Source organism: Anopheles marshallii, chromosome 3 (assembly GCF_943734725.1).
Source record: "Anopheles marshallii chromosome 3, idAnoMarsDA_429_01, whole genome shotgun sequence".
NCBI classification, from domain to species: domain Eukaryota; kingdom Metazoa; phylum Arthropoda; class Insecta; order Diptera; family Culicidae; genus Anopheles; species Anopheles marshallii.
In genome coordinates, this window is record NC_071327.1 from 66,768,063 (window position 1) to 66,795,552 (window position 27,490).

At 44.1% G+C, this 27,490-nt stretch overlaps 5 protein-coding genes across 5 annotated transcripts; 3 read left to right on the top strand and 2 right to left on the bottom strand.

Moving 5' to 3' along the window:
• The first annotated feature begins 2,177 nt into the window (after positions 1-2,177).
• Positions 2,178-7,197, top strand: LOC128711787 (splicing factor 3B subunit 3). Its single transcript, XM_053806674.1, has 4 exons — positions 2,178-2,403; positions 2,853-4,028; positions 4,691-4,998; positions 5,257-7,197. The coding sequence occupies exons 1-4, from the start codon at positions 2,178-2,180 to the stop codon at positions 7,195-7,197; spliced, it is 3,651 nt and encodes a 1,216-aa protein (XP_053662649.1).
• Positions 7,198-13,659: 6,462 nt separating this feature from the next.
• On the bottom strand, positions 13,660-14,810 carry LOC128713706 (transmembrane protein 11 homolog, mitochondrial). Its single transcript, XM_053808569.1, has 4 exons — positions 14,767-14,810; positions 14,126-14,346; positions 13,925-14,040; positions 13,660-13,827 (listed from the first exon to the last, which is right to left on the bottom strand). Exons 1-4 carry the CDS (start codon positions 14,808-14,810, stop codon positions 13,660-13,662), a joined length of 549 nt encoding a protein of 182 aa, XP_053664544.1.
• Positions 14,811-17,265: 2,455 nt separating this feature from the next.
• On the top strand, positions 17,266-20,112 carry LOC128714152 (rab5 GDP/GTP exchange factor). The gene is made up of 5 exons (XM_053809027.1): positions 17,266-17,425; positions 17,621-17,854; positions 17,930-18,663; positions 18,741-18,986; positions 19,069-20,112. The coding sequence occupies exons 1-5, from the start codon at positions 17,266-17,268 to the stop codon at positions 20,110-20,112; spliced, it is 2,418 nt and encodes an 805-aa protein (XP_053665002.1).
• Positions 20,113-24,180: 4,068 nt separating this feature from the next.
• On the top strand, positions 24,181-25,318 carry LOC128716344 (peptidoglycan-recognition protein LD). The gene is made up of 3 exons (XM_053811264.1): positions 24,181-24,625; positions 24,705-25,043; positions 25,110-25,318. The coding sequence occupies exons 1-3, from the start codon at positions 24,181-24,183 to the stop codon at positions 25,316-25,318; spliced, it is 993 nt and encodes a 330-aa protein (XP_053667239.1).
• Positions 25,319-25,914: 596 nt separating this feature from the next.
• On the bottom strand, positions 25,915-27,137 carry LOC128714486 (clavesin-1). Its single transcript, XM_053809360.1, has 3 exons — positions 26,648-27,137; positions 26,276-26,586; positions 25,915-26,193 (listed from the first exon to the last, which is right to left on the bottom strand). The coding sequence occupies exons 1-3, from the start codon at positions 27,075-27,077 to the stop codon at positions 25,915-25,917; spliced, it is 1,020 nt and encodes a 339-aa protein (XP_053665335.1). The 5' UTR covers positions 27,078-27,137.
• Positions 27,138-27,490: the final 353 nt, after the last annotated feature.

The following is a 27,490-nucleotide window of genomic DNA, read 5'->3' on the forward strand; positions in this document are numbered from 1 at the left end:
CAAAAAACAAACAGAATAGAACCCACAAACCTATTTAAAGTTACGGAACTAAATAATGAAATGTGACCCACTAACCACACTCAGTAGCAAAATAGTTAACTTAGGAAAAGGAAAGGACAAAACGAAGCAACATTTATAATACGACGCAGTAAAAACACATAAACGCCGTGCAATAAAACGCTCGTAATGAGCAAAAAGAGAAATACATAATGCAAAACAAACGAAATAGAAAAGAAAAGCAGTGCGTATACCATTGTAGGTGAGGGTAGTAGTATAATTGAAGAACTGTGTTTTGTTTTTCTATATGTTTCTGGTTTGAGTTGATTACTGTGGAATGTATGCATATTTTTGTGAACAGAAATTCCTTACATAAGCTTACATAGGGAAATGGAACACCAAGATTAACGAAAAGAAAAAAAAACTGCAGCCAGTTAAGTCCTACAGTTGATGTGTTTACCATAAATTATCGGCGAGTAGAACATCGGAGAGCTTCGAAATTGAATACAAAACAAACAGGTCAAACAAAAGAGCTATGAATTGGCAATGTAACAAAGGAACTTTGTTATCGCGATGGGACGAAAACATTTGAGACCGGAATGCAGTGGAAAAACTTCATTTATCATACACCTGGTAGATGCGAATCTTGTGTTGATGATACAAATGAGACAAAAATAAAACTTTATTCAAAAACACGCGCTGGATACTGCTTCATTGAAAAAATGATGAGATGAGACTGTTGTGAACACACGCACAGTTGTCAAAAGCAGCGTCGAAAAGAAATGCGCGTGAGGATTATTCTAAGCTTACCCTAGGATATTCATTTCAAATGGTAAGTAAACCAATCAAATCGATCAAACAACGCGAATAATGCGTGCCAAAGAAATTCGCGTAACACGAATTTTCGCGTGACTTTTACGTAATTTCCTTTATAATATCGTCTATAGTTAGTATTCTGTGATCAATTTCACTTTTCACGTTACGAGGCACATTAATAATTGATATTTTTACATTTATTTCAACAATTACAGTAAATTTTTACCATAATCAATGTTTTTAATATCAAAATGAATCGTGTTTTTGTAAAATTTTGAAATTTGACCGATACAAACTTGAATTCCACATACAAAATTACACGATTTGTCAAAATTTTGAGATTCGCGTAACTCGAATGTCGCGTAACTCGGAAAAAGACTGTAGATGAAAAAAAATAAAAATGTTGCGTAGTGCGTTTCTATTCACATCCACCGCACCGCCGTTGTTCGAAAGCGCTTCTATCATTGCTCTCGCAAAAGACAGTTTTGGAGAGAACTCGAACGGCCTATTCCTCGTTCCTTATCCTCTCTACCTTCTATGGGCTCAATAATCCTGTTGTTGGGCCGCTTGTTGGGCTCAAAATGGACCAATCTTTTTCGTGCTAGCTGGGCAATTTGCTACGGATCTCGAACAGGGCGATGACGTTTCGAGAAATCAAATACAGGGTGAGTCAGAGGTTTCGGTTAGGTAGCCGAATTGTTCTGGAATTTTTAGATCATTCAAGATATGTCGAGATATGTTAGTGTGCTTTAAAAACGTAATGTTTGAGGAGAGTCGAGTTATTCTATTTTTATTTTGCATTAATATAGCATTTCAATCATATTTGGCATTAAAATTGATTCAATTTAGCAAGATAAACGCGAATTGAGAAGTGGTTTCCTTATGTCAAAGGTTGAAACGTCAACGCCCGTTGTGCAACCCTTGCTATTCTATCTTCCGCTTGGATCTTTCTTGCTACCAGACGAACTCTACAATCGGCCATTTTCTCTGGCACTTCCTGCTGATACGCACACGAATTATTGGGCACGTTCTCCAGGGTTCACGTGCAGTTGCTGCTAAAATGTAGTACAGCAGCTTGCATTAGTCGCTAAAGGAAGAAAACTACATGGTAAGTACTGTTTAACGCATCAAAATCACCGCAAACGCGCTGTGCGTGGGATTTAATTTTCCCTCAGCAGATTGTGACGCTCACGGTGTGTGCGACGCCTTAACCTCAAAGGGGTTGTTACTGTAAAATGCCATCTTTCGACCATCTTTGCAGGAGAATCTTTTCGTTCAGAACGAAGCACGTTAGACAGATTTGTGAAGAGCGTTGTATTTTGGGATTAAAAAGCGCGCCTACCCGCTGACGTTTTAACGCCGAGATGTATCTGTACAACTTCATCTTGCAACGTGCCACCGGCATCACGCATGCCGTGCACGGAAGCTTTGCCGGCACCAAGTTGCAGGAAATTTTACTTGCCAAGGGCAAAGGTTTGGAACTGGTACGTCCGGATCCGAACACGGGCAAGGTTCATACGTTGCTGCAGACGGAAGTGTTCGGCGTCGTACGCTCGCTGATGTCCTTCCGACTTACGGGCGGGTCGAAAGGTAGGTTAGCTTCCGTTTTTTGGTTTTTGTTTTGCAAAGCTATAGTGGCCTACACTTTTCATGTAGTTGTCGATAGCCGACTACGCATTTTCAATTTACACAATGTGCAATTGATACTGGTTTGGATGTCACGATGGATTTTGTCAGTACGAAAGTGAGGTTATGGTGTGCATCAATCCATAGAAAACATGTACGGCGTTTCTTGCTTCGGGTACACTTTTGCTGTCCTAACCGGTCAGGGGAGTAGTGTGCAAGAAAACTCATGTAACGCCCATAGCAAGCAAAATATGGACGCAAGTCGCTTTTGAGGAAGTGTTGAAATCATGCCTTGAATTGAAGCTTGCGCTTACACCACCTTCGCCTTGTAACGGGCTTTATTTATTGAAACAAATACGGCCGATCGATTAGTGAGCTTTTCGTTATCTGTATTTTTTTTCTCTCTTTTACAGATTATGCCGTGATTGGTTCGGATTCGGGACGCATTGTGATACTGGAATACAACCCGGCAAAGAATCAGCTCGAAAAGGTTCACCAGGAAACGTTCGGCAAATCAGGATGTCGGCGCATCGTACCCGGCCAATATTTGGCCATCGATCCCAAAGGCCGTGCCGTCATGATTGGGGCAGTCGAAAAGCAAAAGTTGGTTTACATCTTGAATCGCGATTCCGAAGCCCGGCTTACCATTTCGTCCCCATTGGAGGCGCACAAATCCAACACTCTAACGTACCACATGGTGGGCGTCGATGTCGGCTTCGAGAATCCAATGTTTGCCTGCCTGGAGATCGATTACGAGGAGGCCGATACGGATACAACGGGTGAAGCGGCCACCAAGACGCAGCAAACGCTCACCTTCTACGAGCTCGATCTCGGACTGAACCACGTGGTGCGCAAGTACTCGGAACCGCTCGAAGAACACGCAAACTTTCTGATATCCGTACCCGGCGGAAACGACGGTCCGTCCGGTGTGTTGATCTGCTCGGAGAACTATTTGACGTACAAAAATTTGGGCGATCAGCACGACATCCGCTGTCCGATTCCGCGTCGCCGCAACGATCTGGACGATCCCGAGCGCGGCATGATATTCATCTGCTCGGCCACACATCGCACCAAATCGATGTACTTCTTCCTGGTGCAAACGGAGCAGGGCGATATCTTCAAAGTGACGCTCGAAACCGACGATGACGTGGTGTCGGAGATAAAGCTCAAGTACTTCGACACGGTACCACCAGCGACGGCCATGTGCGTGCTCAAGACCGGTTTCCTGTTTGTGGCTTGCGAATTCGGCAATCACTATCTGTACCAGATCGCGCATCTGGGCGATGATGATGATGAACCGGAATTCAGTTCTGCGATGCCGCTAGAGGAGGGCGATACGTTCTTCTTCGCACCGAGACAGTTGAAGAATTTGGTCATGGTGGACGACATTCCATCATACGCACCGATCCTCGGATGTCAGGTGGGGGATCTTGCGAACGAGGATACGCCGCAGCTGTATTTGGCGTGCGGTCGGGGACCACGTTCCTCGATCCGGGTGCTGAGACATGGTCTGGAGGTGTCGGAAATGGCCGTATCGGAGCTGCCCGGTAACCCGAATGCTGTGTGGACCGTCAAGAAGAGAATCGATGGTAAGTGAATCACTGTTTATATTTGTCATTTTTGAATGGGATGCAGATGGACATGATTTGCGTTAACGATCATAAAGAAAGTAAATTATTGATTCCTCTTTTTGGTGTTGTAATGGACGTAGTGTCCCAAACGGATTTCATGTCTAACTGTAATCGTTAAAACTTAGCAAATAAGTACAATGAGAACTTTGATAATAATTGTAAAAGCTGGTGTTCGTCGATAAGTTTGATACGATTAACCTAAAGGCGACATCGCAATAGTGGAATACATACGGTTGTTAGACCGTTCTGTCGGAATCTTCCATTAAGCCCCTTTCGTCAGCCTTTAGGATAGTTGTACACATTCCCAAACATGAGTAGAAATTGCAATCACAAACACCAGTTTTCCTCTCATTTGCAGGCATTGTGTGAGAGAAGTGTGTTGGAAATGTGATCCTATGGTACACACACACTTTTAAAAGACCGTTGGGCCAGTAGGTAAGAAAAGCGATACATTTATGATAGGAACGAACTACTTTACTACCCGTTGCTTGAAAGTAGCAGCGCGAACAGTTAGGCAACATTTCCTTATATTAGCACGAGCTAATCGAACCGTGCCAAATGACAATTGCGTTTAAGGATCTCTGGTGGATTGTTGTGTTGTTTTGCTTTCTTTCTTGCAGACGAATTCGATGCATATATCATCGTATCGTTCGTAAATGCAACGCTTGTGCTGAGCATTGGTGATACGGTCGAGGAAGTGACGGACAGTGGCTTCCTCGGTACGACGCCGACCCTTTGCTGCAGTGCGCTCGGCGATGATGCACTGGTGCAGGTCTACCCAGACGGTATTCGCCACATTCGGGCGGACAAACGCGTGAACGAATGGAAAGCACCGGGCAAGAAGACCATCATGAAGTGTGCGGTCAATCAGCGCCAGGTGGTAATTGCACTTTCCGGTGGCGAGCTTGTGTACTTCGAAATGGACCCGGTAAGTGAAGTTTCTCTGGCACAATAGAGTGACGGTTCTTGCGTTCCCTTCTCTGATTTTTATTCAATAAGAACGGCCAGGCCGTATTGCTTCCCCTTCTCTGATGATCTTATTGAAACTGAATCGTTTTGAAGAACGAACTTCAATAAACAATGTGTTCTGCAGTTCTGATTTGTTTTTATACAACATGATGAATATCATCAAGTACATTTATTTGCGTTATTAATCGTAAACGTTCTTCTATTCGCCTACTTCTAGACTGGTCAATTGAACGAGTATACGGAGCGCAAGAAAATGCCCAGCGAAGTAATGTGCATGGCGCTGGGATCGGTGCCCAGTGGTGAACAACGGTCATGGTTTTTAGCCGTCGGTTTGGCCGACAACACTGTGCGCATTATATCATTGGATCCAACGGATTGCTTATCGCCACGTTCTATGCAGGCTCTACCCTCAGCAGCTGAATCACTGTGCATCGTCGAGATGGGCACTGTCGAGTCGTCCGAGGATGACGGTGTCACCACCACGACTGGATGCATTTATCTAAACATTGGTCTGACGAACGGAGTGTTGTTGCGCACGGTACTGGATCCGGTTTCGGGCGATCTGGCCGACACGCGAACACGTTACCTTGGCTCACGGCCGGTCAAGCTGTTCCGCATTCAGATGCAGGGTGCGGAAGCGGTCCTTGCAATGTCGAGTCGTTCCTGGCTGAGCTATTACTATCAGAACCGTTTCCATCTGACGCCTTTGTCGTACGAAACGCTCGAGTATGCGTCCGGATTCTCCAGCGAACAGTGCTCGGAAGGTATTGTGGCCATCTCGACGAACACGTTGCGAATTCTCGCGCTCGAGAAGTTGGGAGCCGTTTTCAATCAGATAACCTTCCCGCTGGAGTACACCCCGAAACGGTTCGCCATTCATCACGAGACGGGCAAGCTGATCATTAGCGAAACGGACCACAACGCGTACACGGAGGAAACGAAAACCATCCGCAAAAAGCAGATGGCGGACGAAATGCGTGAAGCGGCCGGCGAAGATGAGCAGGAGCTGGCAAACGAAATGGCGGACGCCTTCATCAATGAAGTGTTGCCAGAAGATGTGTTCTCCTCGCCGAAGGCCGGCACTGGAATGTGGGCATCCCAGATTCGCGTGATGGATCCGATCAACGGTCATACGTACTCGAAGGTGCAGCTGGCCCAGAACGAGGCGGTACTTTCATTGGCATTGGTGCGCTTTGCCGTTGACCAGAAGTGGTACGTGGTGGCCGGTGTGGCCAAAGATTTGCAGATAAATCCCAAAATCAGCGGCGGCGGTTTCATCGATGTGTACAAGGTGGATAGCCAGACGCACCAGCTCGAGCACATGCATCGGACAGAGATTGATGATGCGCCGGGTGCGCTCTGTCCGTTCCAGGGACGACTGCTGGCCGGTATCGGAAAGGTGTTACGTATCTACGACCTGGGCAAGAAGAAGCTACTGCGTAAATGCGAGAACAAACACATTCCCAACCAGATCATTAACATTCAGGGCATGGGACAGCGTGTGTACGTTTCGGACGTGCAGGAATCGGTGTACTGCATCAAGTACAAACGGGCCGAGAACCAGCTCATTATCTTTGCCGATGATACACACCCACGGTGGATCACATCGGCCACCCTGCTCGATTACGACACGATCGCCACCGGTGATAAGTTCGGTAACATCTCTATTTTGCGTCTACCACATTCAGTATCGGACGACGTGGACGAAGATCCAACCGGCAACAAAGCGCTGTGGGATCGTGGCCTGTTGAATGGTGCATCACAGAAGGCGGAAAACATTTGTACCTTCCACCTGGGAGAAATCGTGATGTCGCTCCAGAAGGCAACACTTATCCCCGGTGGTTCGGAATCGCTTATTTACGCTACCATGAGCGGTACCGTTGGTGCGCTGGTACCTTTCACGAGCCGTGAAGATTTCGATTTCTTCCAGCATCTGGAGATGCACATGAGAAACGAAAATCCACCAATGTGTGGGCGGGATCATTTAAGCTACCGGAGCTACTACTATCCGGTGAAGAATGTGATGGATGGCGATCTGTGCGAGCAGTTCACCTCGCTCGATCCAGCTAAGCAGAAGAGCATTGCGTCGGATCTGGGACGGACGCCCAGTGAGGTTGCGAAAAAGCTCGAGGACATCCGGACGCGGTATGCGTTCTGAATCTACGCAGCTAGCTCCATTGTCATTGTCCCATTTCCCGGTGCGTATTCAACTCAAACGTAAGTACCAGGTACACCCTTTTTTCTATGATAAATATGATGATTTAGCGAATATGACCTTTGGACACCTAAGAATAATCTTTGGTTAAAAGCACTATCTCTGATAAGCAACAAGTACAACCTGCGTATTGCACCGATTTGTTACATCATTTTAACATTGCAATTCTATGTTCTATTTCAGATTGCCCCACATATTGTCTCCTGTATTCATCTGTCCTACCATGGTAAGTGTTAATTTATTAAGGCTCGTTTTATGTTAATGCTGCATATTTCATGATGATTATTTAAATATGACCTTTGGACACTTAAGAATTAATGTTGGTTAAAACTACGTAAAAAAACTGAACTTCACTCTTGTAAACTAAATAAATCATGACTATTCTGGTTCTTTTTGATTGAATTTCAATTTGTTTTTGAATCATACTTACAGGCTGTCCGTCATGAATGTATGTTAGTTAATAGGTTAACCTTTGTTCAACTGTATGCTGTGTGCTTGATGCGTAATCTGTTGAAGGATAGAGGAGGGAGGATCATCTTCGGAGGTGTGAATCAGTATTGGAACGAAGTAGAGCCTAGCGCACTATTTTGTATGAATGTAAGTTTGAAGCGTATTAATCTCTAAATACAGTAACATCATGTGAACGATTGCAGAGTGGCATATAATTAATATTTATTCTTCTTACAGGAATAATATGGACTATAGCGCCTGGACTGATATATTAATTGCCTTGACATTAACATGATAGAAAGGTAAGCAATTATCATCGAGCATTGGTTATGTGCGTTGAGCCATAGTGAGTAGATTCATCCTTACTTTGATGCATGATGATCATTACATTTTCGCAAGATAGACTTATGAACTATATTGATTTTTAAAGTGTAACACTGACCAATGTCGTTTCTTATTGATCTCTTCACAACCCATGCCAAAAAACGGAATTCATGTTTGCGTTACTGAATTGTTTGTCTGTTTTTATTTAATTTCAGCCGTATTTAGAGCACCCCCAAACACTTCTGTTGTAAGAGTTCGTATCCAGAACTCGATCTAAATGTAGAACATTCTGTTACCCACACGGAAGTTCGTCTTCTGCAGCAAACACTTATTATAATGGTAAGTGTGTTAATTTTTACTCTAACGTATACATGGGTGAATATATGCTACGTTTTCCATTCACATGATGGTACTTTAATATACACTGACACCTCAATATACTCAAGGTTGAAATGAAATAACAACTCCACTGATAATGGAATAACAAGCATGATGTTCCTCTTTTGTACATACTAGTACAGATTGCACACTACAGTAACATGTGTTATCCTATTCCATTCCAGATCAGTAATATGTCTCTTATTCGATGTACAAATAGACGCTTCAGAAATCAGTTTTAGGTAGGTATTATTTGTATTTCATTCATGGCTTTTCCATTCACTTTACCAATTACCGAAATGATGATATAGATTAATTTTGACCTTTGGACACCTCAAAGAATATTTCTTTGGTTACTTCATAAAATCGTACTGAGACAAATGAAGGATTGTATATAATTATGCATTATTGCTTATGGATAAATAATCATTTGAATTTGTTTCCTTACAGTTCTCTCACCATACATTTCATACTTGGCTCATATTGCTGTTAAGAAAAAGTTTCAAAGTGCAGGTTAGTATTGTGCATACATTATTGACAAAAACGACGATGTTTTGGATTCAAACGAACTACAAATCCGTCTCGCCAATCATTCCCTTGTCAATTACCGAAATGATGATACAGATTAATTTTGACCTTTGGACACCTCAAAGAATATTTCTTTGGTTACCTCATAAATTCGAACTGAAGCAAACAGACGATAAGCCATTAAACTTCACAATTTGGCGGTGTTGCGATGTGTGATAAACAATTACATTTTCCCGTTTTCAGAATCGCCATTTTGGACAGGGATTGATCATCGCTCCTAAAATGAATTTATGAAAAGATATATTAAGTGGGTAAGTTGTTTAAATTTTTTTACATATGCTTATGCAAGTCTCGTTTTATTTCTATATTTTTAGTTTTCTTTTGATGAATCATTACATCTGCGCAAGATAGACAATGAATTTACATTGATTTTAAATTTAGTTCTGAACCTAATCATTTCTTTCAATCAATTCCTTATTATTCGCCATTAACTTGAATCGATAATTTTATGTATTTTGTTTCTTTCTTGTTTTCATGTTGACGTGTTTGTTCATTATCGCAGCCACCAAAAAGCTTATACGGGCACAGTAATTCGTTCAACAGTAAATGTAAGTATTCCTTCTTCCGACACCCGATAATATTCACTTTCCAAATAAAATTCTCTCGCTGTGTTGTTTTATACTGCAAGGAGTTTATACTAATGTGCCGCATAAAGCATCTTGCAGTCTAAAACAATCCAGTGAGTTTTCTACATGATGTTTTTGTGTTTTTTAATATACGCTAATACTTTCATTAGAATGATTAAAAATCTTAACGCTGAGAATGATGTATCTTTAATCAAATTTCATGTCGTTGTGTAAACAAAATCAAATAATAAAAGCGATATATTATTTTCCATTTTAGTGTTTCCGGTTTTTTTGGGAATGTAAATTGGACATTTGAAAGCTCAAGATTAAAAACAGGTGAGTTTCCGCTGATTATACTAAATAGCTTTCCCTTACGCATCATTAAGCTTTCAGAAATAGTTTATATTTTGAGTTCTCTTTAATGAACCATTACATCTGCGCAAGATAGACAATGAAATTAGATTGATTTTAAATTTAGTTCTGAACCTTATCACATCTTTTAATTCCCTATTATTCCCCATTAACTTGAATCGATCGTTTTATGTATTTTGTTTCTTTCTTGTTTTCATGTTGACGTGTTTGTTCATTATCGCAGCCACCAAAAAGCTTATACGGGCACAGTAATTCGCTCAACAGTAAATGTAAGTATTCCTTCTTCCGACACCCGATAATATTCACTTTCCAAATAAAATTCTCTCGCTGTTGTTTTGTACTGCAAGAAGCTTATACTAATGTGCCGCGTAAAGCATCTTGCAGTCAATCCAGTGAGTGTTCTACATGATGTTTTTGTGTTTTTTAATATACGCTAATACTTTCATTAGAATGATTAAAAATCTTAACGCTGAGAATGATGTATCTTTAATCAAATTTCATGTCGTGTAAACAAAATCAAATAATAAAAGCGATATATTATTTTCCATTTCAGTGTTTCCGGTTTTTTTGGGAATGTAAATTGGACATTTGGAAATCTTCAGATACAGGTGAGCTCCCGTTGATTATACTAAATACCTTTCTCTTACACATCCTTAGGCAAGAAATAGTTTCACTTTGATGAAAAAACAAAATTATATAAGTTCGGACTTATGATCTTCACAATGATTCTTGAATCAACTGATATGACGTTGGACGTTTTTGTTTTGCACTAATGAATTATAATCACTATTTGATAACACATAATTTTCGTTTTTCTTTCATTTTTTTTACATAGAATGCAGATCAATCTTCAGTAACATAGGGCGGAGGACATTAAAATATACTTAACCCTTTCACGAATGCGGTGCCAACATCATTCAAGGCAATTTCTTTAGAGTATCACCCGATGCGGCGCTGCACTCGAGTGAATAATAAAATACAATCTAATAAATTAAAAATAGGGCGTGTCCGGTTCCATGATGGCAGCGGCGCCGCTCGTCACACGAACGGACCGCACCACAATCCGATTCGGATCACTATCCCGTAAGCAGGACTAACTATCCAGCTACGGGTAATTAAAGTCACAGAAATGGCAGCTATAGACCTCTTGAGGTTGTTGTGCCGATAAAAAAAATAAATATAGTGAAAAAAGTGTAATGAAGATATTCTTTCATAAGCCATGAAAATGTTGAGAAATAGAATTGTCTTACTAATTCTCAACTACAGTCGGTTGATATATGTTTAAATCTTACCTTATTGGTTGAGTTTCCTTTTGACTTACGTTCACCACCGCCTTGAGAAAAGTGGAGGGACAATAATCAAATAGAGATTTGAACTAAGATCGGAACGTGCTGACTGAATCGTGCCTTACGTCGTACTCTTTTTGACCGCCAATACCAAGAAGTTGCAAATAGCGAATCCCATGTTACGGACATGCAGTTTGTTAAGTTGTCTTTCTCCTTTTTTTTTATTGAAAACTAAACTTTTTAACCATTTCATTCGATAACTTACAGTTGCTTCACAGCTGAATAACTTTATGTTACAACGTTACTATAACACCTCGCTCTCTCGCTTTCTCCCTTTTTTAACTTCATCTATTCATTCGGTTTTACACAGTTTACAACAATTCCTCGCTTATCGTCAGCTGGTGTCGGGTCATCGGAAACTAAGTAGTAGCTATGTGCGAAAGTAATTTTACAACTCCTATATTACAGTTCGGAGTTCCTATATTACAATAACATTTTCGACATTGTCTATCTCTTCGCCAGCCAGAATCACTACTCCACATGTTCTTTTTTTCGAGGATCGAGAAAGAAAACGGGCAATAATAACGCCTTTTCAGCTGGTCAATAAATGTTCAGTTGTGGGCTCATTAAAACTCTTTAGTATGAATAGCGTTCTCCCGTCATTGTTACAAATACATTGATGTTGATTTCGAAAGGAGGATCGCGCTAGGATTATCTCTTATTTGTTGGAATAGTTCACGATAAACTTCGCTCAAAGCAATTCCATCCATATCCTTCCTTTCACGATGATGGATGAGAGACGAGCCTAAAACTGATTACATTTTCCTCCAACACCTGCTTTATCTTCCTCTGTTTGCGTAAAACGAAACGTGCTGCCAATGACTTCTTTGCGTCAGCTTCAATTATGTTTCTGTTTCTAATCACGTATCGTATTGTGCATTTCTCATTCCTTTTACCAAATTGTTCATAACTCATGTCGTACCGTTGTGAGTGTAGTTGAAATTCTGTAGCCTGGCACGGCATAAACTCATCACGATTGTAGCATAAATAAAAAGACCATTACTGCATTTTAAATGCATTTCCATTGTCCTTTCACGTTTACAAATAGGCTAATGAAAATAGCGATTCGTTCCATTTTAGTTTATTCGCACATTTTCGCTACGGCTCTCACGAACAGCCACCGGGTGTGGAATACGACCTGGCTATGCTTTTGTTTTTACATCAGCAAACAGTACACCACACCGAGCATGCAACTCCAATTGGGGCAACCTTTTATGGTGTTATGTCGTACCGGCCCATTCTTAAGCCTATTTTGTTTTTTTTCTCATTTGACTGCGTACAAGTGCGCTTGTTTCCCGGTGTAAACAATTGTCGTTCGAAATACTACTATTTGGCTCCTTATCATCTTAAATGCAGCTATTAAATTGTTGCTCTTTCTCTACTTTACTCGAGGACCTCGTCGGTCCATCCTTTTCACACTCCGGTTTCTATTCCCAACTGAACGATTTCTATTCCCGCCTAATCAGCCTTTTGCAGTCCACTACACAAATTCCTCACTCTATACACACACTGGGCGCATACATTAAAAGCGTCTTTTTGTTTGCATTCGTCCTAAACATATTCGCCTTTCATTTCTAAATTCTACAAGAAAGGATGTTCGAGATGTAAACATGAATACAAAAACAAAACATGTTAAATGGTAAAACAAAACAGACCTACAGTAACCCACAAAAAAGTTAATTTAACATTCTTGCTTTTGTTTTGCTATAAATTAATGTTTTCACATTTAAACAGAACAAAAAAAAATGCAAATATTTCCGTTCCTTACATTCTGGAAAAACGAGTTCCTTGGTGATCTTTGATCGTGTAACTTCCAAGGATCGCTTCGGCAAGCCGCGATGGTCGATATAGCTTTTGCGCGGGGGATTCTCTACCGGGGACGGCGATATCAACTGAACAGCATACACATAATATCAGTCACAACTAGCTGGACGCACGGTAGCAAGGATATAATAATAGCCACTTTTGGATGTTGCCTTGCTCCTCCAAGATCGATTATTGACAGATCCTTTTTGTTCCTTCGCTACTTTCTCTCACTCTCGACGGTGCATGAATGTGATTTGGTTTTGAGCAACTAACAGTCAGCCACCAACTCATAGTTATTTCGCGAGGGAAAAAGAATATTAAACTACTCCTAACAAATGCAGATAAACGGTGGTACGTGCGTACGACGCGCTAGCCGTTTTTCCGCTTTGTTTTGTTCTACTTTTACTGTTCGTTCACCCCCTGCGTAAGGCAGTGATATATTTCCACCAACGATCCGTATTTATCCTACATCAAACAGGTATGTGCCGCACGGTTGGAAATGAAGAACGCAACCGTTCAAACGTGTTCGGTGAAACACGCCTGGCTTATCATAAACGCGATTGTTCTTAGCGGTCCTATTTCAGTGCCCTATACACAGTCCACACGCATACGGACGTTGCTAGTGCGGTCATTATTCGGTGGCTATATGTGGCAAGCCGGTTACCTGTGTGTACCAGTACTACCGGCGAAGATGCACCTTCCGGTACCGGGATTTTCATGAGGTTTCTTTGTTTTCGCTCCACCTAAACCGATCGCCGTACACAAAAAAAAGAATGAAAGGATCGAGTATTAGCAACTGGAAGTATAATCGCGTTACATTCATCCGCAATGACGGCTTACCTGATATTCTACACACGGATCACAGGTCCAACAGATGGCGTATAGGCTTGTGCAGAACATCGATACGGCGCAGAAGGAAGCACTGTAGATTGTAAGCTTTTCCCGCCAGATGAGACCTGCGAAAGATGGAACGTACCCAACATTATTTCCCAAGCACTCGTTATCGAACACCTATTGTTGGACTGGACCAAACAAACTCACTAATGGCTATCGATGCTGCCCCACTGATTAGGGAGGTTTTGTGCAGACAGTTTCCGACCGCTATCCATCGTTCCGTTTCCTCACCGAGTCGGGTCGGTTCGATGACGATGAACCGCACCTTATCGAACAGTGCCTTGTTGAGGTCGGACTGGAACATTTCGTGCGCATTTTCACCCTCGTACACTTCCCGTATTACGCGAACGGTAGGGGATATCAGCTCGCTGGAATGAAAGAGGAGAAGTATAATGAAAGAACTCTTATTTATCATTTTGTGATACATGTCATGGCTCCCAACCTAGAACGATCCACACCAAACAAGAAACTACTTCAATATACCAAGAATTAGACATTACAACTATTAAATAATACTCTTATCGATCCATTATACAGTGTGTCTTTTCATAACTAAGATAGATAAGAATAAGTAGTGTTAATGTTAATGTTAATAAACTACTTAAGGTGCTAATGATAATTAATTAGTTGATATAGACTATATGCACCGAGGCTATCTTAGAGGTAGAATAATTTTCTACTGATTATACACATTCACCCTGATAATACGACAAATCAGGCCGTCATATTGGAGGAAATAAATAAATAAATTAAATACACATTCACTATTCTCTTAGAACAACACTCACTCGATGGGACTTAATCGTTTGGTTTCGGCCGGATGCTCGGACATGTTCCTCTCACACAAAAGCCGGTTGTGTGGCTCTTTTCGCCTTCCTGGAGTTACGTTTTCCTTGCGCTGTTATTGTGTTGTCGAGGGTAAAGTTTTGTGACTCCCAACTCCGTGGACACTGGAACAAGCGAATGAGCAGCACGATCGTGTCGCGATGTAAAGCAGCAATAGTAGACCGGTTCACAGTTGGCCAACCTTCCGCTGTTCGTGTGTATGTACTTCGCTTATTACGGCCAAGTGAACAATGTACTCTCCCAGAGGCTTCCGCGATTGTTGCGTTTCGTGTTACGGTAGGTTAGTGCAAATTACTGTAAGGTCAAGTTTTGAGCAACGGTTTCGTGTGGTTTTTGGCATCAACGTTCAAGGATGATCGATGGAATGTTGTTTGGCGTGCGTGCAATAGGATACAAAGAGGGACAAACGTTTAGTTAGTACATATTCGTATGCTTGATGGTTTCTGGAATAATGTATTTCCCGAAAGTGATAATGAATTTGCAACAGGCATAATAAATCCGGACAAGAATCTCTCTCTCTCTCTCTCTTCTTGGCAAAACGACCTTCCATAGTCCATGTCTGCAATTTCTGACTTACTACGCTTATTGTACCACGTAACCGGATAGTCAATCCTTGCTACGGTGGATTAGTCCGGAAGGAATATTGGACCGGTTCTGTCGTGTGAAGTGTGAGGTAAAAATACACTACCGGGCCGCCCGGACAAGGATACGTATCCCTTTACAATTAAGTAATTATAACCAGCATGTAACCAATCAAACTTAAATGTATGTAAATACAGCTAATAACAATTAACATATGCAGTTAAACATTCAAACCAAATTAAGCGCATTCGGCTGGATCGAAGCCGGCATGGACCAAAATAGAACGCAAAAATAGAATCGCTTACGATCGAACCTTACAGATGAATTCACGAAAATAGACATTCCTTAACCGATCGGTAATACAATTGGTAAAGTGCACAAAATTACACAAAGCGGTTTACTTTTGGACATCCGTGTAAATTGACCTCTTCACGGTCTGGCTAGTTGCTGCTCTACTGAAGCATGCGTTTAAAATGAGAAGGGTTGCTTCTCAAGTTCAAGGTCAATTTTCTCATCGTTACTGATGATGATGGGGTCGGTGTCCGTTTTTGCTGGAAGACGACGACATTCACCACAAAACACAGGGATGTATTTTATTCCTACGACCGCAAGTTTTTTTTTCCCAAAAGTATATCTAAAGGATATCTGGACACTTGATGAGTTAACCTTCCATTCGGAAACACTGGGCGATATTCGCGAATCTCATCCCGACCCCGTCTCGTACACCTTCTCCGGAGTTTGATTATGTAAAGGAGTCGTATTCCCGAGAAGGAAACACACAGGTCCGTACGGTGGACGGGTTTTTGCGGGGAAGCTGCTGTTGGTGCCACCGGGAACCGATTAGCAACCCGGCAAAAAGCTTATGGTACACGACATCACGGCATCATTGAATTACCTTTCACTGCTGCTGTCTGTTTCACTGGACATTTTCTATGCATGCACTTTCTTTCGCCTGCTAATTGCACACCGTCAGCTTGTTTCTTTCGGATTCTGCACGTATTCCTCTTTCCTTTTCAAACGACTAGAATAATCCGAGATAGTTTTTATCACACTGCTCTCGCTCGTTGCTGTCAACGGCCAGCTGTCAGAACTAACGCCTCGGTGCACGACAGTTCCACAAACATCAAGGCATCAGTACAGTACGTTTCAAACTTGATGCGAATGCGTTACGTTCATAAAACATTGGATTAGAAAAGTGTTTTCATGGGGTACCATCGTTCTACAAACTTTTTTTTGAGTTATTAAAATTATTTAACTCTGTTTCTTTGCATTCGAATGGTTCAATTTGTTCGCTAGATGCAGTATGCAGTAAAAAATAACCGAAATAACGCACATGTGGCATTATGCAAAGTTTTCAAACGTACCGTATCAACGCCACCTTTGAAGACATGGGGAAATTCCCTATTGACAGTTTCACACAACAATAACAAGTCATAGCAAACAGTGGAGTGGTACGGGCAGCATTCCAAAAACTAGCCAGCAAAAATCCTCCCATATGGCCTGCCATGGCCATCCATAATCTGTTGTGCGATGTTGCATCGTGATTATGTTCTCGCGATCACGTTCCTCAGTACAGAAAGTTTTTCGAGCAGGCAATTACCGCAGTCAGCTCAAATAGTGCACCGAACAGCAGCGAACCAGCACGCCCGTAGCACAGAACCCGTTTCATCATAATTATATAGCCGATCAGACGGCATTCCTGTTTTGAACGCGAACGTGTTGTGCAATCGAATATTTATTTCAGCTTAAAACGCCGGAATGTGATGTGGCATCAGCTTCCGTACCGAGCGAAACAATCGTCAATATAATAGATACATACCAAAGTTCCCAGCAGTTGTTCACATCCGGAACGGCACACGATGGATAAGGTGGAAAAGATATTCTCCATCAAAACGCCCCGCATCAAGCATAAGGATTTGAAGTGCAGGAATGGATGCGGATTTTACGGAAACGTTCAGTGGAACGGGCTGTGCTCGAAGTGTTATCGCGAACGGTCACTAAAGGAACGACACACGAAGCGTAAGTAGAAGGGGGTTGTAGTGGTGGTTGTCTTTTACAGAAACAACAACGCACTCCTACCATCCGCGTAGGGGCGGTTATCGTAGAAAGCATGCAAACGTTGTTATGCTATTGGCATTTGCTACCAGATCGTACATGCGAAGCGTGCCGATGATAACATTACGCTACATTATCTCTATTTCCTTTTCGTTTTAGCATTTCGACTGTCGAAGAATGATCAGCCAAAGCAAACTGCTCGAGACTCGCACCATATATCCGGGTCCGATCTTGCAACGGCTTCGAATAGTCAGTCGGGGCAACAACAACAAAAACAACCCCAACAGCAATCGTTGCATTCGAAACTGATACCGAAACTGTCGGGCGACCGGGATGAGAATAAGAAAAAGTTAAATTTGATAGAATTTATTAAAAAATCCACACCTGGTCGAGGTAATTCTCCGACATGAAGATTTCATACCAATTTCATGCTTTTCTACGTGAAGATATATTTTTTTGTCATTGTAGATTCAGAAAAATCGCGTCAACATCGTAGACAACCGATTGAAAAACTCGAACAGGAATACATTGATGCGCTCAAAGCGCTAAAGATAGACGATGCGGCCAAACAGGAGTTAAAATATTTCATACTAATGGTCGATCAGCAGATACGCGAAAAGTATAGCACGGTCAGCGTAGACGATCTGTCGGAGCTGGTGCAGAATGGGTACAAAAAGTTTAGCGATTACATGCTCGTGGAAAATTCCAAGTTTGCATCCGCGACGGAAGAAATGCGCAAACAGGTGCTGGATTTTTTTGAACGCTGTGTGATGACGAAAAATCACAAATATCTATTTTCACCACCGTCAACCGACGACGAGGATAAGGATTCGTCTATACACAAGCACATCCGGCGGCTGAACTGGATTACGGCCGAGCATCTCGAGTGCAGCATCAACGAGGTGAACTCAGAGGTGCGCGAACTTGCGTACACCGCCATTACCGAGCTGGCATCGGTGGATTCGTTTCTGTCGCCGAAGGAAAAGCTTGACTGTATCGTGCGCTGTTGTCAGCATATTTTTAAATTCCTCGAGAAGTCGGTCCAGGGACCAGCCAGTGCGGACAATTTTCTACCCGCGTTAATCTTCGTGGTGCTGAAATCGAACCCGGTGCGATTGCACAGCAACATCAACTATATCACGCGTTTCAGCATCCCTTCGCGATTGATGAGCGGTGGAGATGCTTACTATTTCACTAATTTGGTATGTTTTTCTTTTTCGAGGCGGTGAGTTTGATCTGAAAATAGGTTTATCGGTAAATCATTGTTTGTACTTTACAGTGTGTTGCGATTTCGTTCATCGAGGACAACATAACGCCCGAATCGCTGTCGTTGACGCAGGCCGAGTTTGATAGCTTTATGTCCGGCGAGCGCGAAGGCACATCCGCGTGGGAAAGCGCCCTGATAGCGTGCGAAAGTTTGCATCAGATATCGGAAAACATGAAGGTGATGAACACGATCGCGTCGAAAAAAGATGAACTATATGATGGGATCATTTCTCTGAACGAAGAAATCGTTGCATTTGGGGTAAGCGACGGCTCACCGCAGTACTTCCTTTCGGTCATCATCTATTTTCACGTGTCTCGTTTGTATTACATTTTTTCTATAGCAAGAGATACGACAAACAGTCGCAGAAGTTCTCGAACGCACGCCGCTGGTACTTCAACCATGTAAAACACCGTCCCGTGTTGTGGCGCTCAGACAGCAATATATGTCATCGTCAGCAGCATCCGTGTACGTTGATCCTGCCTCGGTACAACAGACTGTGGGCAGTGGTCATTTTACCTCCAATTTGGTAGCAATCAACAAATCGATCCACATCGAAGCTGCCACCGGCAAACCCAAGCCGATCGATGGTGCTGGTGCGACACCCAACCGATCCACGTCCGGACCATCTGGCAGTGGTTCCGGGTTCGAAGTGGAACGATTAGCGCAGAGCCTATCAAACACGCTAACGACACCGCTCGTGTCGGTTGACGCAGGCCCATCAGAAGCTGGCGCACCAACGTCACCATTTTATGGCATGAGTTCGAGCAATTCGGCCGACCTGTTGTCCGCATCGCCATCGTTCGACTATAATAATATTTTCGATGCGCAATCACTGGACGGACTGGTCACTCCCGACGATTTGGCGACGGATTTCATACGTGGCATCCGCAATATCAACTACGATTTTGATTATTCCGACCACAGCGGTGACAACAGTACGGCGGACGATTTTGATCCGCGTGCAACATTTAAACCAGTGCCGAGCGTTGGATCGGACCGTACGAAACCGATAACGCCCTTCGATCTGGAAGAGTTTGATCCGCTGTTGCAGAAAAGCGACGGTACCGTTCGGCGTCCGGCCGAACCATTGTTACCACTGCCGTTACAACCGTCGGCAGCACCAGCGGCAGCTCGGGAGCCGGGCTCCCTGCTGGATGATTCACCCGGTTCGCTAATGCTGGAGTCCCCGCTAAAGCCGACCGTTGCCGATTTTCATGGATTATCACTGCACGGGTGTAACATACCGACGATTACGTGCGCAACCGGTGTATTGCATCCACCGGGCGGCAGTGGAGGGAGTGGTTGTAGTGGAAGCGGCGGACATAATGGCCCAAAAGCCATGGCAGGCGATCGGAATGCTAATAATGACACTAGCTTAATATAGGCTGGTGCAAACGGCTTGTGCAAGGAAAAACGGAAACGGACACACGCAAAGACGGTTGACCGGATAGTGATTTGTTATTGTATATTAATCGGAACGAGACAGACGGATAGGGCAGGACGGTTAAGAGAAAATGAAACAAAAATTGTTTGTTATTTGTTTAGTACAAGATGAAAAAAATAAACACTTATTTGCTAATTCAATCGATAAACTAGAGTATTAGACCGTAGAATAGTCAATATCTTAGAGCAATCATTACGCGATCATATAAATACGTTCACCACTGTACAGCGCGAAATTTGATATCGACATTACGACGGTTGCCCGTAATCATTCCGTGTGTGGCAGAATAATGGGAGGAAAAAGGTTAGAAGCAAAATCTAAACAATCTCATTTCGTTCCGTTCGATGCTTTTTAGTTCGATCAGCACATTGGCTGAAAATGTTTGCTTCATTGCTTAAATCGACAGCTCAGTAGGATTTGCGACCGCGAATCTGGCGTCCGGCGAGATCGTTGATTGATTGTTTAGATATACAACTAGAAAAAAAGAAGAAAGAAGAAGAAAACTTCTTTCTAACTTAGAAAAGTTAGATATACAACTGTGTGATGTGCAGTGCGTTGCCTAGGCAACGTACCAACCTGCACGGAAGTTCCTAAAAGTGACTGGGATAGAAAAGCATCGAACCTTGCAAAGGAGCTGGGATGTCCAATTCTGGTAATATGCTCATGGAATGTTACCGCACTAGGTTAGAATTTTAGAATTCAAACGCGAGGCAATGAACTTTACATGAGGGTAAATTGAGTAGCCCCATCCAATCAGGCGCGTACTCTCAGAACGTCTAGAACAAGGACTCTATTTTAGCCGGGCCAGGCATGCATTGCCCTCATGACCCACATAGTGCAGCTTTGACCATGAATCATGTTTATTGCGGTGCCGCACAAAAAAAAAAATCAACACCTACCGAGTTTCGAAGATCCGCCACGAAGTACTCGTTATCAGTGTGAAGAAATGTGTACCCACGCGACATTGTCGGCAGTTGTGATGTTTTCCTTTGGTTACCTGCTTTCTTTTTCTTCATCTCGTACTCGCCGCTTGTTTCACGATCGCGCACGAAGGTCCTGTACGTGCGTGCAAATGCGAGTACCACCAAGACCCAGCTGCTGCACGCGCCACGTACAGTGTGGGGCGGCTTATCTTATCAAGGCTGCTGAGCAGCGAACCGGAGGAGCAGCTGAAACGAGGTGCTGTCCGAATGCATCGTGATACAGCCTCGAGTCTGTTTACCCCACGGTGATCTCGCTTGCTGTTGATCCGCAGGTAACGACAGTGTGCGAGTGTGGCTCTTGCGTACCTGCGTATGAATATTTGTGGTCCCTTCTGCCTGTTCTGCCCATCAGTTCGTTACGGATTGTCATTCAGTGCGCAGCACCATGTTGCTTTGATCACGCCACCTGCAGTTCAGTTTCACTCAGTGTCACACACGTATTGTTTTCTCCTCGTTACCATAGCGCTACTCCGGTATTTCGATTATACAGCCACGCGTGCTCCGAAAAGGTGTCCCGACCCGGAGCAAAAGTTCATGGCAGAACGTCAATTAATAAAAACAAAAGCATCAATCACTAATCCAAACAAATCCGTGCCAATAGTGATAACTTCCATTGTGATAACTGACTTGTAAGTGAAAATAAGCTCCCATTCGGTGATTGGAGTTGTTTTTTTTTTGTTTCGGTCAAAACGAAGATCAAGACCACCAAGTGATTCACACGTGCTAATCACTCTCTATCGCAAAAAAAGGCAGAAGGAAGATTTTTTTTTTCGTGTAATCGAAGTGCTGCCAAGTGTGGTGAAGCCTACGGCCTAGGTACAGTTAAGTCTGGCTGGTGCATCCCGTTTGTACCGGCGGGTATCGGCATCCCGTAGTTGGCGCGTGGAACACATCACAGCAAGATTATGTGCAAGGAGCGGTTGGCCTACTCAGATGATAATTTTGCATCGCTGGCGTAGGGAGCCAACGCGGGAACCTCCTTAGGCAGTGAACCAACACCTACCACTGCCAAAAGTGCCTCAGATTACACCGTTTGTTCCGAGTGTCGCCCCGTGCCACGCAATCTTCCTGTTGGGTGGTGGAATTGAATGTAATATCCTTCAGACATTCGCGAGTACGTCGCGAATTCGTCCCCTCGCTAGCTTCTATGGGCTAACCGTTTTGCGGGCCAGGCCAAGGCACCGCGCCAGATCGCGATTGTTCGCCACCGAACGTCGTCGCATTCGATCAGCAATGTATCAAGCCGGTAAGTTGCGCCCATCGGTCCGGGAATCGTACACCGGAAGCACGGTGCATGATCGCCGCCTGTTGACACAATGATAAATGATCGTGCTCGTTTCGGAGCGGACACAGACTGCATCGATAAGATAACGGGCCTAAATACGCTGGACGGGGTCGGTGTACAGCTCACGAACAAGGTCTACAAGTTGGTGTAAACCTGCATCCTGGTGCAGTTCTGGAAGTTTTTAAAAAATTGCGTGGGTACGAAAGTGCTTAATGGTTGGTGGAAGTGCGTACTGGAAATTGGACAATTTAGAAGACATTTCACTACCGTTTCCAGTCACTATGCGGATATGAGTCACGTTGTTACCTATGTAGTGTGCTATGGTAAGGGGAATAGTAGTAGGCTGGAAAGTTGCCATGGAAATAGTTACAGTGTGGTGCAATATTCGGACAGTCGTTCGAAGGTTCCGTTTGCTTTTGCATTAGGGCGCATGCATGGTCGAACAACAAGATAGGAGGAATGAGATGATGTTTACCCGTTCTTCCAGACTTTAACTTACGTCAGTGGACGATATTGGAGTAGGATTACTTATTGTGCCCCTCGTTCAAACGGTATCATTCTTCGGCTTTTATACGTTAACGTCATATTTAGCAAGCGAACGGATTAGTATGATGGAGAGCTCTCGTAATACTCATACAAATATGTAGGTGATGGCCTCTCTGGATGTCGTTGTGAGGTATTGGAACTCAACCTGAAGGAGTTACTAATACAGTTGCTGTAGCCGTTCATGTGTTCGAGCGCAGGGAGATGTGGGTGATCTAAGCTTTTCGCATGCAAAGTTTTCAGACACCGCACGGTTCAGATATTAGCGCTCTTGAACAAAGAAGCTTGATAAATTGTATCTAAGATCATGCCAAGCTAGTAGATCTTCGCTAACAACTTGGAATCAATATCAGCAACTGATTCATTGATTCCCTAGTCAAAGTTTCAGACCAATTCTTGGGTCGTCGAAAAATACGGATGTTAATCCATAACGTAGCCTTCCTTATTTCTCCACCTTTAAAGATCTCTTTATCGCTAGATAGATTCTGGAGATCTTGATATTTCGGCAATATTGGTTCTGTGGAAGCTGCTTCTCCATAATATATTGCAACTTGATAGCTTCTGACGAAATATAGAATAGAAATATAGCTGGAAGTGTCTATCTGACAATCTGAAATCAATTCTTCTATCCAGTTGAATGTCTGGAAGGAACTTCGAATGATCTCCTTCCTCGTCTATCTCGTATTATGCCTCGTGCAGTAGATTAGATTACGCACTCGTACATTACATAATTGTTTTGTTATATGCTTCAACAGTGCAAAACAATCTGTTGGAGTTGATAATTTTCGTTCTTGATGATCGTTCTTGCTGATAACTGGAATAAAGGTTGAATGTCAATTGCAAACAGTGAAATTAATGCAATGCATCGTTGTGATCGAACTTTTACTAAAGATTAACAGGCGAATAGCGAAGAATACTCGTACCACTTTGCCTCAAAATGATATGAAACTGTGATTCTGCACACCCTTTCACGCACAGACGTCAGAACCGATCGTCCAACAAAGAAACTCCCGCGGAGACCGATCGGGAAGTCATAGCCGATTGCATTATCAATTTGCACCACACGGCTTATCGTGCGGCGGGATCGATGTTTACAAGCAAACGGCGACTTGGCCTGCATTAACCATTCCCATGGCGTCTCTGATACGCGCTGTGAGACCCGAGCAGCTGCAGCTCCTGGCGTTCGACTAGCGTAAAATGTTAATCGTACTGAACAGTCGGTTTTTTGCGAGCCTCATCGAGCGACGGTTGCAAACGCTCGTGGAGTCCTTCGCCGACCAGGACCCCGACCGGAAGATCCATCATTCCGTACATTTGCTCGAACGTGCCGGTGCTAAGTGTTTCACCCTTATGCTCTCCACAGCGCGCACCGTTGCGGCGTCGAGCTCGAGCCGGTTGCATTCACCCGTCGCCTGGAACCGGAGGTCGGCGCAGGATTACTACGATCTTGAGGCGGGCGAAACCGAACGGACGCCGCTACTGTACGCGAGGGACAATTCGCGCGAAGCGTTGCGCTACCGGACAAAGCTGCGCCCGGCCAATCCGAACCGAGTGCATCCGGTGGCGTTAGGTCTTATGGTGGCGTTGCTGATATTCCTGCTGCTTGGTGTCGTGATCGGCGTGTATCTGCTGCTGCTAACGGGTGAGTGTTTTGGTGAACTTGGAGTGCAACGTTGCTAACATGTGTCTTGGTTCTTCTCTTCCCCGTTTTTGTTTGACAGTTCAACGTCCTTGGCCCGTTTCGCATCCATTCTTTCTAGTCGAACGAACCGCCTGGTGGCAGTATCCGATAGCGATGGAGGCGGCAACACTCGACAGGCAAGCGATTACGGATGTGATCGTGGTGCACACGGACTCGGAAGGCTGTTTCGATCAGGGGCAGTGCGTGCGCTTTCTGCAAAACACCGAACAAAGCTACTGGTCGGTTGGTGGTGGCCACATTCCGTACAACTTCCTCGTAGGGGGTGACGGTGTGACGTACGAAGCACGTGGCTGGAAGAGTCAGCACGGGTTTAAGGATCTTCCCGGACAGAACACAACACTGGTAGTGGGCATGATCGGTAAGAGCAAGGTTTGTGGAATTCCTCAAGAACGCTACTAAACGTTGGACCCTTCTACCCGAACAGGCAACTTCACCGATCGTCAACCGACGGCTGTACAGTACGCAGAGTTGAAGGCATTCTTTACGGAGTCAATCCGTCGCTTCAGTCTCTCGCCACAATATCGACTACATGGTGCCATTAATTCTACCCGTGCCGCGAATGACGGTGCCGCCCTATATAACCAACTCCAACGATGGCCCCACTGGAACGGGTTTGTGCACCAGCAGGTGTGATCTTCGGATGTTCGGTGTTTTCTCCAGCTCGTGAGCAAATTGTTCCTGTGGGACATTTTATTGGCAAAACTGCAGCATTTCTTAGCTTGTACAAGATTTGTCGCTTCATTCGAACCGTACCGTTCACGTACCGACCTATATCTATCCGTGTTGGGGCGGGTGTTGTGAATGCCGTTCTAAAGTATTACCGTAGCAGAAAATTGTCTTACGCTAGCGCCATTAGACGCGGGTGTATTAGTTTCGGACGGGAAGCGCATTCGAACTCACACACTAATGAAAGGAAAGCAAACAAAAAAAAAAACAGTGAACATAGTATACAACCAACGAAACGAAAAAACAAATAAAAAGAAGAGGAAAATACACACACAAGTAGAGCTACCATACACAACGTTATACTAAACCCTGTCAGCTGTCAATCTTACTCAAATTACACGAATCTTCAACCTAAGTGCTACGTATCGGAGTGGATATCGCTTCGGTCTGGGATCATACGATGTCGTCACCACCGTCAGAAAGGTAAAATGTTATCACACACACACACATATGTATACATTCGCAAGCTATGCACTAACGAATCTGCGCCATTTTGCAGGTTACTAGTCCACTTCCAGCTTACGGAAGCTACCGGTGATCGTTTCCATGCCGAGCGAATTGCTGTTGGCGTTGTTGTTGTTCCGATCCGTACCGTTCCGCGAGACGATACCCCGATCGGTGAGGATTCGCATATTGGCCGAGGAGAGGACAAGGTTCCGCTTCGCCGCTAGCTCCATCTTCCAGAGCTCGATCATCTCCGCCATCGGCATCGTACCGCCCAGCTCTTTCGGTAGACAGGCCGGGTCAACCTTACGGCAGAGATCCGGCACGGTGACGTGGACCTGGCAGAAAAAGTACGCCCAATGAGACGACAACCATTAGCAAACGGTTGCTGTTGGTGCGTTAGGCACCTCGCTATATTACCTGCAGTCGTTCCTTCATCTTTTTGCTAACCATCGACTTGCCCGCCTCGATGATGTACTTCACCGTGGACGGGACGTTTACCAGATGGACCTCCTTGTTTCGCATCGGGATCGACTGTTCGCCCCACTTCATGATGCGCAGAAAGTCGGTCGGATTCCAGCAGGCGACGTGCGCGGTCGAGATGCCCTTGAAGTCACCGATGTGCACCAGACCGCAGATCTGATTCTCCGGATCTTCCATCAACGTTTCGTACGTGATGAAGTGCAACCGTGCCATGTCGGAGCTGTTGTGTTCGGCCGGATTGAAGTGATCTAAGGTGGTAACATGTGGGTTAATATAGAATACGCAGATGCCTAGCGGGCATGTACTTACTAGCAAACCCAACAATAACTCTGCGTCCGTGCTTGTCCCGTATGGGCGACGGGAAGATGTAACCACCGTTCAGCAGCTTCAGCACACTGGGCGACATGAAGTCGAGCGTGTGGATCAGATGGGTGAACACTTTGCGAAAGTTCAGATACTTCAGTATCATCTGCTGCGCCATCGGTACGCTGAACTTTTTCGTGCGCAGGAACCGCAACAGGAACAGGTCGTCCGTCCGCACGTTCTCCACATCGCCGTTCTTGTGCAGCCATTCGCGCAGCTGTTCGAGCGACTGTTCCCGGATCGTTTTGTCTTCCCGCAGTTCCTTGCGGGCGATCTTCATGACCGCATCGGTAACACCGGTGTCCTGGAAGAAGTCACCCTTCAGCTTTTCGCTGCTAGTCCAAGGGAAGTTCAGTATCACGCGTGTCGTTGTCATCGTAACGGCTTTGGTAGGTACGAAACAGGAGTACGGTAGATCTAGGGCGAGAAGAAAGAACAAGCACAAGGTGGGTGAATAACTCGAGTTCATTAATATGCGGAAGAGTCAGAAAGAACGAGATAGGATTAAGCAAGGGATCGATTGGCAGCTTTGCCTGGGCAGTGTGAACTTTGGATCTCGTTTTACGACGCATATTGACTGTCCACCGCTCCGAACCACAACCCATCGACTGATCATTAGCATATCAACTCGTCGCATAATTACATCTAGAACGCTTCCCCAGTGCTCCACAATCGGGCGATACAGAATCAGACGCGTAATTCTCATCAGTTAACCTGCGCTAAGGTCAATCTCTGTTCCAAGGGCCGCAAGCACCATGCGAATTTAAGTCTCAAAGATGCAAACAGGTG

Coding starts and splice junctions, on each gene's coding strand:
- LOC128711787 (XM_053806674.1), top strand. CDS start 2,178: ATGTATCTGTACAACTTCATCTTGCAACGTGCCACCGGCATCACGCAT. Junction 4,029..4,690: donor CGTCAAGAAGAGAATCGATG/GTAAGTGAATCA, acceptor TCTTTCTTGCAG/ACGAATTCGATGCATATATC. Junction 4,999..5,256: donor TGTACTTCGAAATGGACCCG/GTAAGTGAAGTT, acceptor GCCTACTTCTAG/ACTGGTCAATTGAACGAGTA.
- LOC128713706 (XM_053808569.1), bottom strand. CDS start 14,810: ATGTCCGAGCATCCGGCCGAAACCAAACGATTAAGTCCCATCGA. Junction 14,347..14,766: donor AAACGATTAAGTCCCATCGA/GTGAGTGTTGTT, acceptor CTTTCATTCCAG/CGAGCTGATATCCCCTACCG. Junction 14,041..14,125: donor GGCAGCATCGATAGCCATTA/GTGAGTTTGTTT, acceptor CATCTTTCGCAG/GTCTCATCTGGCGGGAAAAG.
- LOC128714152 (XM_053809027.1), top strand. CDS start 17,266: ATGGATAAGGTGGAAAAGATATTCTCCATCAAAACGCCCCGCATCAAG. Junction 17,426..17,620: donor AAAGGAACGACACACGAAGC/GTAAGTAGAAGG, acceptor TTTTCGTTTTAG/CATTTCGACTGTCGAAGAAT. Junction 17,855..17,929: donor AAAATCCACACCTGGTCGAG/GTAATTCTCCGA, acceptor TTGTCATTGTAG/ATTCAGAAAAATCGCGTCAA.
- LOC128716344 (XM_053811264.1), top strand. CDS start 24,181: ATGTTAATCGTACTGAACAGTCGGTTTTTTGCGAGCCTCATCGAGCGA. Junction 24,626..24,704: donor GTATCTGCTGCTGCTAACGG/GTGAGTGTTTTG, acceptor TTTGTTTGACAG/TTCAACGTCCTTGGCCCGTT. Junction 25,044..25,109: donor ACTGGTAGTGGGCATGATCG/GTAAGAGCAAGG, acceptor CTACCCGAACAG/GCAACTTCACCGATCGTCAA.
- LOC128714486 (XM_053809360.1), bottom strand. CDS start 27,077: ATGACAACGACACGCGTGATACTGAACTTCCCTTGGACTAGCAGCGAA. Junction 26,587..26,647: donor AGTTATTGTTGGGTTTGCTA/GTAAGTACATGC, acceptor TTACCACCTTAG/ATCACTTCAATCCGGCCGAA. Junction 26,194..26,275: donor AGATGAAGGAACGACTGCAG/GTAATATAGCGA, acceptor TTTTTCTGCCAG/GTCCACGTCACCGTGCCGGA.